The sequence below is a fragment of the Parasteatoda tepidariorum genome, chromosome 2, assembly GCF_982258835.1.
Source record: "Parasteatoda tepidariorum strain Cologne lab strain chromosome 2, Ptep-v5.0, whole genome shotgun sequence".
Classification (NCBI taxonomy): domain Eukaryota; kingdom Metazoa; phylum Arthropoda; class Arachnida; order Araneae; family Theridiidae; genus Parasteatoda; species Parasteatoda tepidariorum.
The window spans coordinates 36,502,871-36,515,400 of record NC_141756.1 but is presented as its reverse complement, the minus strand read 5'-3'; the positions used below and the strand labels follow the sequence as shown (position 1 = coordinate 36,515,400).

The 12,530-nt window shown below is 30.4% G+C and overlaps 1 protein-coding gene across 3 annotated transcripts in view; it reads right to left on the bottom strand.

Moving 5' to 3' along the window:
* The window catches only part of LOC107439516 (Na(+)/citrate cotransporter), a 57,843-nt gene that overhangs the window by 5,659 nt on the left and 39,654 nt on the right, over positions 1-12,530 (bottom strand). For 2 of the 3 annotated variants that reach the window (XM_016052149.4, XM_016052148.4), the window contains exons 6-10: positions 11,486-11,629; positions 9,866-9,985; positions 6,246-6,323; positions 3,282-3,389; positions 3,008-3,188 (exon numbers count right to left, since the gene is read on the bottom strand). In XM_016052149.4, the coding sequence (XP_015907635.1) occupies positions 3,008-3,188; positions 3,282-3,389; positions 6,246-6,323; positions 9,866-9,985; positions 11,486-11,629 (631 nt within the window). The remainder of the gene's footprint in view (positions 1-3,007; positions 3,189-3,281; positions 3,390-6,245; positions 6,324-9,865; positions 9,986-11,485; positions 11,630-12,530) is intronic. The other variant, XM_071177426.2, reaches the window with a different exon arrangement.

Below are 12,530 nucleotides of genomic sequence, written 5' to 3'. Positions count from 1 at the left end.
AAATATTTTTTTCGTAAACTTTATCTGCATTTTTTAACTTTAAATATTTCATAAATTTGATGATATTTCGCGCCATTTTTGCTGATATTTCTCACTTTTGAGTGAATAGCAGTTTTTAAATTTAAAACATATTTAATTAGCTAGCGAAACGAAAGATATAATAGCATATGATAAAGCAAAAGTAAGTGGCTGAAAAAGAAGTCACTGTTTGTGTTTGGCGCGCATTAAGGATTGTCTCAATTTCCAGCTTGGAGATGTTTCTCTTCTTACTCCCGCGCTGAAATAAACTCTGCGTCCGGAGAGTCAAGTTCCAATTCCTGGTGAACGAACTATAATAGAGTTTTAATAAATTTCATACTCATTCGTAGTGTAGTTATTTGTCACAAAATAGCTAAAAAAATTACATATTACAAAATGATTGAAAATTTTAAAATCTACATATATATTTCTCTTACACGGCGACAAAAAAAAGCCTAATTACAACTTCCCGAATGGCAACGCTAGAAAATCGCCCAACTCATACTATTAAGCTAGGCAGAAGTGAGTAGTCTTTGTCGATTGATCTTTATTTTAGTATTTTGTTGAAAGCGCTTTTTTCACGAATTTATATATTACGAATTTATTTGACGATTTTTGATTTATATCGTGAATTTATTTGTTTTATTATTGTTATCAGTTATTCATTGAAAAATGAGTCTCAGTCGTGCTGTTACGCTTTAAGATTTTATACTATAGCACATTTCTAATAGGTTTAGCGAATTACATGTCATTTATTTGAATTCAAATTTATTTTAATGACTTAGTATTTACTAAAAAGATGCAATTTTTTTTAAAAAAAAGTTGTTATATGGATTTGAATGATTGTTTTGAATTCTTAGAATTTTGTGTATTTGCAATGTACCTAAGTTAGTAGCGAGCGAAGATAGCTAGGTTTGCGAAGCAAACCATATAAGATTGCGTAGCAATTTTCGGGGGTTGGCGAGAGTTAGCGAGAAGGGGGCGAAGCCCGCTAGTTAAAAATATTTTCCATATACATAGCTAAAAAAAAAACCTGCTAACATCTGTAATAACTTTTTATGTAATGATCAGATTTCAATTTTAAGGGTTCGATGATTTTTACCTTAAATATGCTATTCAATTAGAGCAGACGATATTTTAATTTTTGAATAAACATGTCTTTTATTCGACGAATTTGGATTCTTGACCTTTAGAATATGGGTATAGTCATACTACCTGGCAAATATGGTCCCAATAATTTTGCTGGAGAATGTTCAAATTTTGGGTACTTAATTGTTAAAACTACTTAGAAATTTGAAATAACGGTGGCATGTAGAAAAATGTACAATGGAATAAAAAAATTTAGCATTCAATAATAATAAGATAATTATTAACAAACTTGTAGGAAAACATATCATAAGGGCTGCTTCTGCAGGCCGTGGGAATGCAATTACTGAGTTGAAACATGGCATGCTGAAAGAGTCGCATTTGTTTATGACTTCAACTAAGTTTTTTTTTTCGATTTTCCAATTATTTTGATAGTAATTGCCATTTCAAATATTTTTTGTGAATTTGTTACGCTATATTTTACTTTGCTGCAGAAAATCTTAATGACTTAGAAGCTTGAAAATACGAATGTGTTCAGAAAAATGCACAAGGAGCTTGGAACAAAAAAAGACATGTTCGTTAAAATTAACTAAAAAAAATTATGAACGCTTAAACGCGTAATAAAAAACACCATGTTCCCTGATTTACTGCCAGTTGTGATGCAACTACAGAGTTGAAATTTGACGCACTGAAAGAAATTATAGATGCAACGAGAGTTTTTTCAAAATTTCAATTTCCGAGAAAGTCATTGCAATTTTAAGCACTCTTCTCTTAATTTTTAATAACTACATAATTTTAAATAATGATTTTTTATTCATTATTGTCAAAAATTTAATTAGCTCCAGTTTTTCATTTTGCTAGCTCGCGCTTAATTTCATGTCAAAAGTAACGCTGGAAATTGAATAAATAAAATTTAAAGAAATGATAGAAAATATTAGGTGTTGCCAGATGTAACTGATAATACATTTAGAGAATTTTTTTGAAAATATAAAATTCTTAAGAGAAATAAAACCTGTTTCCAGTTTTAACTGCTACACAATATAAAGTTATCGTTAACCTCTGATACAATTAAATTTACGTTTCTCTTATTTCATATCGTGTCACATATTCTAAATTCCTATGTTAATTTTTTTTTTCAAATTCAATATAATATTTTTTAAATCCAAGTAATTGTTCTTATTACATAAGCATATTAACAAGATGTTCTTACATGAAATTATAATAATTAAATATTTTATAAACAAAATGATTTTTTTTTTCGAAAAATGTTGACTCATAATGGAGTCCCTCAGTTTGAGAAAAAAATATTACATTACATTAAAAACTTACTTTAGACAGCATACTCAAAATGTTTTGTTCTTTGGAATATTATTATGTTGCAAAGGTTAAAATGGATTCTGAATTAGGAATAAGATTTTTTATATTTTGGGGGAATAGCTAAAAAAAAACAATCAGCATTATTACTGCAGGATGATTTTCTGATAATCATCAAATTTAATTCGCAATTTTAGAATCTTAATCAAAATAAAAAATGTATAAAAATAAGAGCATTGCATGCTGCAAATTAATATCATTAAGCGAAGAAACAAAATCGAAATGAATCACTAGTAAGGAAGATGGAAGTAAAAAACCAAAATCAGTTGAACTAAATGTATTTTTACTAATGGTCTTTCATTTTCTCCTCAGTCTTCTGTTACCTCAAGCACTCAAACATGTTTCGATGCTCTCAATGCCGAACTCCTCGTTAGTGATATATTAGGCTTCGACAAATTTCTGTTTCTTCCTCAAATAAATATTAACTTACTACTGTTAATGTTTTTTCCAATTTAATTTTTGAGAAGATTTCTGAAAAATTATATTCAGGACTGTGATTATGAAACAGTCTGCATGCGTCAAGTTTTACCTTAGCTGCATCTGCAATAACAAATCCACTGCCCAGCAGCAAAAGTATACCCCAAGGTAATTTCTTCTGAGCAGTTTTCCATACGAGCAACGGGGGACTTCTTTCTGTCAGTGACGGCTTTGATGGAATAATAAATAACAAGACACAGACCCCCAACACTGGCGTAGCATCACGAATGTTTCTAAGGGAAAACAACAACACTTAAGAAAAATCTAAAAGTGAATTGAAAATATAATTTTAAAAAAAGAACTTGGACGATATTGACTTTACTTACTTGCCATATGGAATATAATATGCCCAACCATTCAAGAACTGAGGGTCACGTAAGAACCACAAGAAAACAACGAGTATGAATAAAACTGCAACAGCAGTTTCATGAAATCTGCAAAATAATAAATTCAATTCAATTAAAATAAATTGAATATTTCATTTCGTAGGGTATAATATTACTACACTCTACAGTTTCATACAGGAATTGAAGACACTAAATAATATTATGCATTGTATTACATTATTATTTCAAATACACAACCGGAACAATTAGGCAGAATGTAAAACAAAATGCAGTCGAACTCACGTATAACGAGTAAACAACGTTTGCTTGCTCCAACCGAGTGCTCGTAAAAATTGAATTTGTGGAAAAAAAATCAATAATCCATCTACACTAACTAAATTATAAATATAATCTTTATTTATTTATTTATTGACAGTACAAAAGAAGTTGGGGAATTTGCTTTGAACGGTTTCTTTGCTATTCTACGTATCAGTCTCATGACTCGAAAAACATTGCCAACATCAAAAATGAATTCAACGATCAGGAAAACATCAAAAAGGTATTTTTTAAAGAAGGGATTAGATAAGCTGGAGAGGTAGAATGAGGTAAAAATTATCACAAAAATATTGCTAGTTGGAAGCGAGCTATGCTTCAATAAACTTAAGATTCTACCAACTATGTATTTCTGATCTCTTCGTTAAATCCGGATTCTCGATAATTCAGGAGCTCGTTATAAGCGAATTCTGCTGTTAGAATTATGAGACATTTTACAATTGCAACTTCTAGAAAGTAATCTTTTAGCTCAAAATGATTCTTTAGCAAGTTTCCTTGTATTATCTGAACTCCATGTAACATATATTATGCATATTATAATATTACGATTCCAAATGACTCAACAACACGAGCAGACAGGTCTTATAAAGAACATCTATGTTAAGTTAATTATATTTTTATAACTATAAAATCCATTAACTAAACTTCGAACTTACAAAGCGTTGTTTTAATTCCCTTTTTTGGTATACTTAATCTAGCTAAAGGCCAACTCACGATAGTCAATCGAGCGATTTTCTACTATTCATATTCAGTTCATTCGAAGAGGTCGCATCTCTTTACAGTATCTATTTTAAGACCGTACAGTGTTAATGCAATTTTAATATGTTATTACATTGATATAATATTTTGTACCTATATTAGTATCTTTGGTATCTATAAATACTGGAGCAATAGTGCCTTTTACCAAACCTAAGTATTAGTGTCAGAAATACTATGGTGACTTTTTACGTTTCTCCTAAATGAAATAGTACCAACTCTCCTTTAGTTTTGACTTTATAGTACATAGCTTATTTTTTATTTCTTTTACTATTTGCAAAAACTAATTAACCATAAGTGCGACGAAAAATGGAGTGATATCGGGACACTGAATTGCATTATGCACTTTTTACCCTTTCCCTCTTTAAGGCAGCCACTTCGAAATTCGTAGTTTGCTAGGCACTGTGCATCTGTTTGTCAATTTCTTTGATCGACACGTGTAATTTCGTTATTGTTTCGGTGTTATTTGAAACTCGCTTCTTTTCTTATCTCTCCAAAAATGGAAATATGCTGATAAAAATTCATTGGGTCAAAAACATGTTTGTTTAGAAAGTTAGTTTTCTTTGAGAAACAAACTCAAGTGTACCGAGATTCCCCCCCCCCCCCGAAGACACATTCACACCAATTTAGTTTTGGATCTCACAGAGTGAGATAGTATTATAACCACGCTCTGAGCTGCAATCAAGGGCGCCGGCTGAATAATATAAAAAGGGGTGCAACCCTCAAACAAAAAAACAAACAAAAATATTTTGTTTTGTTATTACGTGTACTTAACGTGTACGTGTACTTTCATCTGTTAATTTTTTTCAAGATACATTTCCTCATTGTTAACAAGATATTTAAAAATAAAAGTACGAATTTCTTGTACTTGAAAATTTTGCGACGAGAAACTGTATTGATGGCGCTGACATAGCTACTGCCTTTGAAACACAAATAACTACAAACAGTAATTTCGTATACTAACGTATTTTTGCACGCTTAAGATTGGTATTTATTGTGTTGATATATATACTATGTATAAAGATCTGCTCTCACCGAATTTCATTACTGAAGCTACAACGTGGTACGAAATGTGAAGGAATGGAGAAAATTCTTATGAATTCCTGGAATACATCGATTTAGTTATTGAGGCCACACCGTTTTATCCAGCTGTAGCGGAGGCAGTCAAAATTGGCCTTACTATTTCAGCTACTATGTGCACTATTGAACGCACTTCTAGTACGAGTACAATGTGAAGCATCAAAACATGGAATCGGTCTACAATGTCTCACGAGAGATCAAGTAGTTTGTGCATGCTCAGTGTGCATAAGAAAAGAATCAAAGATGACTCAGAATTCATTGAAAAAGTTGTGAACAAATTTGGACAGCAAACAAGACGATTGCAATTCTTGTTTGATTAAACAATTTTTTAATTGTTATGCGCCAATAATTACTTCATTGTTTGTTTTTGAATAAAAATATTTTTAATGAAAAAGTTTTGTAGCAAAATTGTTTTTCTGTATCTCCTTAACTGTTTTTTTTTAAAAAAGCCAGGGGGTACAAGTGCACCTCCTTGCATCCCTCTCCCGGCGCCCTTGGCCGCAATGTCTTCATATCAGCGATTCGATCCTGTAGGAAAGCAGTGAACTGAAGGGCCCATTCAGCAAATATTCCCTTTTAACGAAATAACGACCTACGAGGCCCGCTTGTAGTGTATCAGGAATTTTACTAAAATGATTGATTCTAAAGAATCTATTGACAAGATTGGATTCTATGAAAAACGTATTCGAGAGAATAATTCAATATTGCAAAATTTAACTATTATTCGACAAAAATAAATATTAATATTTATTGTCTTAAAAATAATAAGAGTAATGATGATTATGATGATCTTACGTGATTTTTCCAAGCTCCTTGTAACTTTTCAAAACAATGTTTTCTGCTGAAATCTTAGCTCTTTTTGTTTCTTTTGAACTAAAAAGTTAAGAAAATAACTTAGATGCAAAACCATTTAAATTTTTATTCTCAAAAATATTCAAAAGACTCTTTTTCGCACTACTCGCCATTAAAATTACTACACCAGGAAGGAATGTAAATAACAGAATGATATTTATTGGGCGCATACATTACAGTTGGAAGAACAAGAGATTAAATTTTCAGGATATTTGGATGTATAAATCCTGTGGAATCAGTACTCAGTGCAGCCTCCCCTGGCAGCAATAACAGCAATTATTCTCCTGGGCATCGAGTCGAACAGACATTGCATAGCATGGACGGGTACAGCATACCATGAAGCTTCAACATTATGGCACAATTCATCGATCGTAGTGATTGATGAGTGGTGGCATGCCATTCGTTTGGCAGCCATTGACCAGACGTTTTGAGTTGGTGAGAGATCAGGGGAACGTGCTGGTCAGGGTAATAGGCGAACATGCTCTGTGACAATGAAGGTCAGGACAGTGTGGGCAACATTCGGTAGTTCATTGTCCTGCTGAAATTTGGTGTTATGGAGGCCTCGAAGATAAGGCAGAGCAACTGGCCCTAACACATCAGAAGTGTTACGGCTGCTGTTCAAAGTGCCGGCAATGCGAACAAGAAGTGATCGAGACGTGTATCCAATGACATCCCGTACAATTACTCCAGGTGATGGGCCAGTATGATTGCAAGCTGCCAATGATTGTTCTCCACGATATACTATATCCGTCCTGCAAATTTCATGTTCGTGGTGTGTTGCCTTCCTGGTGTAGCAATTTTAATGGCCAGTAGTGTAGTTACATTCATAAATATACAATAGTGTTATATTTTATAACTCTCACAATTTTGAACGTAAGCTTTGATATTTCTAATTTTTTTTATCATTTAAATTGGGTTGTCCAGAAAGAAATTTCGCTTTTTTTTCTCCATGAATATGAAAGGAGGTTTTCTTACAGTGAATAAATATTTTATTCAATCATATATTGTTCAATACCTTTTGCTACCTTTCTGGTATTACACGTGCGTAAAATGTTTATCTTTGCTGGGGGAAAAACTGATGTAGATAACTTTTGACCTCATTATTTTATTTTATAACCGTCGTTGAAAGGCCGACACAAATTTTGGGCTTACGACTACTAATGTTTAACTCCGTACCCTTGTAAGTTTGAACCCAATCCAGAAGACAAGGGAATCCTTTATATAAAGGATTCGATAGAAATTTGCCTTCGCGGAAGACTTGATGAAACTAACCCACATTTTCGTTACATGGAGAGAACCTCCCACGTTTAACCTGACATCGAGGGGACTCAAACTCACAATCACTCTACCACTTAGGAAATTTCACGGCAGAACTGTGGTTGGTGCAAACTGAATGTGAAAGACCTCCCTAATTTGAAGTTAAGGTTTTATCTAAAATTTTATGAACAGACCGGAACATTGTTGCAGACAATCCATTTCTCGTCCGCAGTGATGTCGCATTTCAAAAATTGACTATTTTCTTGACGTTTGAAAATCAAATCATAAAAGTCAAAGCGATGTCACAAATTTCTTTCTGTAAGAACATGAGGAAACCATATGCCTAGATTTGAATAAACCTTAGGCTTTGCAGATGATCTTGAACTGTCGAATTAAAAAATTTTAATTTCTAATCAGTGATCTCACCAGTTTTATTCATTGTTTTGCATCAATTAATGACTTCACTGCGTCTTCATTATCTTTCACATCATTGTGCATCTTAATCAAAATTTCGCCGGAGTGAAATTACCATTACATCATTCCTATACACAATGGATAATTCTTTTCTTGCTAACAGCATTTTTACCTTTTTGACAGAAAAAGAGTAAAATATGCCGAAAATTCTGTTTTTAACTTTCCATATTTGAAAGGACACCGAGCGAAAACCACTGAGTAGAATCAAACTTTTTCACAAGCAAGCCTAGTTACACCAGTTTTCAAATATTTACAATAACTATTCAACTTAAATGTGAAGTTGAATATTGTTAAGTTCTTTGATAGAAAAAAAATAAATTACTTTCTGAACAACCTAATATAGTTTCTTTCACAAAGACGATTACGATTATTATTAATTTATGAGTTTTTAAGGCTCAGCTGAGGGGAAAAAAGTGATAAATTTTGCACATCGGAAAACTAGTATACATTTGTTTAAATAAATCTTAATTACGAATTCCAAATAAATATTGATAACTCAAAAAGCAAATTCAAACTTTATGTTAATTATAATTCACGAAGGAACTTTAACTTTAAATTTTATTTCACGAAGGAATAAAATATTAACAAAATAATATTAAACTTTTACATTCCTCTAAGTAAGCACTTAAAAATAAATAAAAATAAGTTTTAACCCAAATAAATTTTGTTTTTTAACTTCAAAATTTTTATTCCTTATTTAAAATAATGCACTTGAACTGTTAAACTATAAAATACTATTTTAACGAAGTTGCTTACAAGGTTGCTAATCATTCTTAATTTTATACATTTTTTACTAATAGATCATGGCTGGATTTTATATCAAAATTTGTAAAATTCTTACTAAATATGGTAATCATAAAATGTATACTTTTTTGAAAAATTAAATTGTCTTCTTAAAATTACATATAGAAATTAAAGCGTGCTATAAAATTCACATCATCTTCGCATTCATTTGTTTCTTATTTGGTTAGTATCCGTAAATAGTACATGTATTGCCTTGCAAATTAAAAGTCAATATAAGAGACAAAAAAAATCCAAATTGAGATATTTCTGTAATTGGCATCGTTGTATGATAAGCTGCATATTGCATAAAAAAAGTTTTTTTTTTAAATTTTTTCCCTTTCTTTAGTTTTTTGAAATTTTTTTGTAGCGTTTATAGCAATAGCAATAGAAAGAAAATTACTCTTTTTTATAATATTATTTTTTCTTATAATTTTTCTCGGAATCAGTTGTTAAACCACTTATGTTGATTTTCAATTGCACGGTAGTATACCATATAATAATAGAATACTATATACTATAGAATAATCATGCAAAAATTTAATTATAATATGCGAGTAGATTTAATAAAAAGTAAATTTACTTATTTTCCATTCCTCAAAAGCTTTCTTATTTTACCTTCATTCAGCAAATAATTCACTCGATATTCCATATTAAAATTTAACAATGCAAAAATTACGCAAACTGTTAAGCTTCACAAACTAACTTACATGTATGATACTTTATTTTTATTGGATATTATTCTGTCCCTCTGTTTCAGTCTATGTCTTTTTGATGAAATATTCTATCTTAAAATCTAATTAAAAAATCTTAAATACGTATTTTATGAAGGATATTATTTTATGAAGGATCATTAATTATTACTAGTGTAAAATAAAAAAAATTAAAAAAATCCTTTCTCTTATAACAGGTTTGTCATTGCACGATAAAAATGTAAATTATTTAGAAGAATCAAATATTTAGTAATATTTAGTAAAAATAAGAAACCGTATCAAATACACCAAAAATCGATGGAGAAGGTATATCTAAGAGAAATTAAGAGACATACCTACCAACAAGGTACAAATGAAAACTGGAGAATAATCCAACAGATTATAACACAAATGACCATAACAGGACCATTATAGAGTAGCCATGTTGCAAATGTCAACTCTGAAGAATCAGGATATAACCTTTTGAAAATTCACATAACTTTAGTATCGATAAAAAAATACGAAACTAAGTACTCGTGTTTCAGTACAGTGTTTAAACATTCTTTTACAATAAAAACAGTTTAAATTATATTTTGTACTCACAAGTTATTGCATGATGTTATTAAATTTAACTAAGGAAAAAAATTCGATCTGAATCAGAGCTGAACAAACTACATGCTCCAAATGTACTTTGAAATAAATATCATGTTATTTTTTAAAAAACAATGAAAAGTACTTCAAATGTTTCTAATCGTGAATTTAAAAAAAAATGTTCTTTAAAAAAGGAGCATGACAAGACCGTTATAGTACAGTAATATTCCGAACGGTAGGTTTGAAAGTACAGAATATTTCCTTTTGATTCAGAAATGTATTATTGATTTTTTAATAAATTTTGCAAAATTTTGTAATAGTTTCTAAAATCATGCATACTTTTCACAACAGTGTTTAATCTATTTTGCAAAGAAATAAAGTTTACATTAATCCGTTATTTATGAGAAAACTTTTACATGGTAACGTGCATCGATATAAATTATCACGGTAATTAATTATATATATATATATATATATATATATATATATATATATATATATATATATATATATATATATATATATATATATATATATATATATATATATATATATATATATATATATATATATGTCTAAATTTTTTTGTGGTTTAGCCCTAGGCGCCAAATTGGATCGTATACTTTAATATATGGGATTGTGATCTGGCGAATATGATGGCCATTCTTCATATGATATCAGGAACGTGAATTGCACCTTTTTTCACTCTGTGCCTTGTGAGATGGTATGGAGTCTTGCGCCCAGCTTACATTGAAGCATTGCAGCTTTGGTCCATGGTATAAAGTACAACAGCTTCTATAAAGTACAACAGCTTCTATAGTGTCCAGCTGGTGCACTTTTTGATTTATTTCAACGACCTCAGCTTCAAAAACCAAAGATGTTTTTCACGCTTGTGCAAATTCTGCTCCAGTCTTGACTGATTTTGGATTTTGGCGATGTTCAATAATTTCCTAGGTGCCTGGAGCAACTACCAACCTGATCCTATTGTTCTGGGGAGTTATATGAGCTTGTTGGACGTTAAAGAGTTTCGTATCAGTGAAAAGGAATCTCTCCAGACTCTGCGGGCAATCGTATCTAGCAATATGTACATCTGAATAAGCATTTCTGCCTCTTCATCGCTGCAAATTGCAGCCACTTTGAAACCAACCTAATTTATTAGTAAAAGTCTACTCTTATTATAATTTGTCACATTTTGTTAATTTATTTTATAAAGTAATATTAAAAACTATTTGTCTTTTTTTGCATCCCGTATTTCAATTAAAATTCTTTAAAAGGTATTTTACATTTGTATATTTAGTTATGGCATACTTTAAACAAAAATATTTGAAACTTATCCCAATTTTTTTTTTAAAAAAAAGCTAACTTTAATTTAGTGATTTTTTTACTTACTCTTCCATTAAACCTTTTAGAACAAGGTTTGGTCCAGAACCTATAACTGTTCCAGTCCCACCACAATTAGCTGCATATGCAATACTTAGAAGAAGAGAATCTCGCAAACGCCTAAATTCCTTCTCTGGACTCGAATTGGAATTGCTAAACAAAAAGAGGGATATTTTACTTTAAGATAACATACTTTAGAAATTGCCTTCATTTTCATGAAAGCTTGGCTATTCCATGTCGGAAGTTTTCGAATTTCCTTAAGTTATCAATATACGATACTGTATAATGCAATGGTTTTAGCCAGAGGAAATTCCTGCAGAGAAAAATTTCACAGGTTCGAGAAAAAAAAGGCAAGTATCTGATTGATTACACCTGGTTTTTGTTGCATCTTTAGAAAATAAATTTGGAAATCGCTTTCTCTGTACTTTCTGATGATGAGTTAAATTTGATATGAAATTAATTTAATTCAGCTGTAGAAAGAGTTGCTAATGCTCTGCAAAATTAATTTCTTGAACAAAAGAAGAAAAAAAGAACTAGTTTAAAATATATTTTAGAGAAATCGGTTGCAGAATTTTAGTCTTTAATTTCTGAGTCTTACCCAAGATAGGCAAAAATAGCAACAGTGCATCTAAAAATTAGTGAAGAAAAGTAAATTACAGAATTTTTTTTTCAGTTAAGGTGACTAATAACACAGAATTTTTTATTATTAAAACTTTTTCCTTAGTAATGAAGTAATTTTTTTAATTTTGCTTAAATATTTATTTTGCGAACTTAAAAAAAAAAAAAAGAAAAAAAAAGAATTTGTATAGATCAAAATTCTTTTGCGCTATGGTATTTTAATTTCAGTATGGTTTCGAAATGTTATTGAAAAATTTACAATAATTAAATTTATATTGGTTTTATGAATTGATTATTGAACATTTTAAATTGTGGTGGCCTTATACCATGAGATTACAGAAAATTAAATTTCTTCTTCTAGTAAAAAGAATTCTGAAGTGATTAATTAGTTAACAGCAATTTGAAGAGATGGCAGCACCATAGAATCTACTTGAGT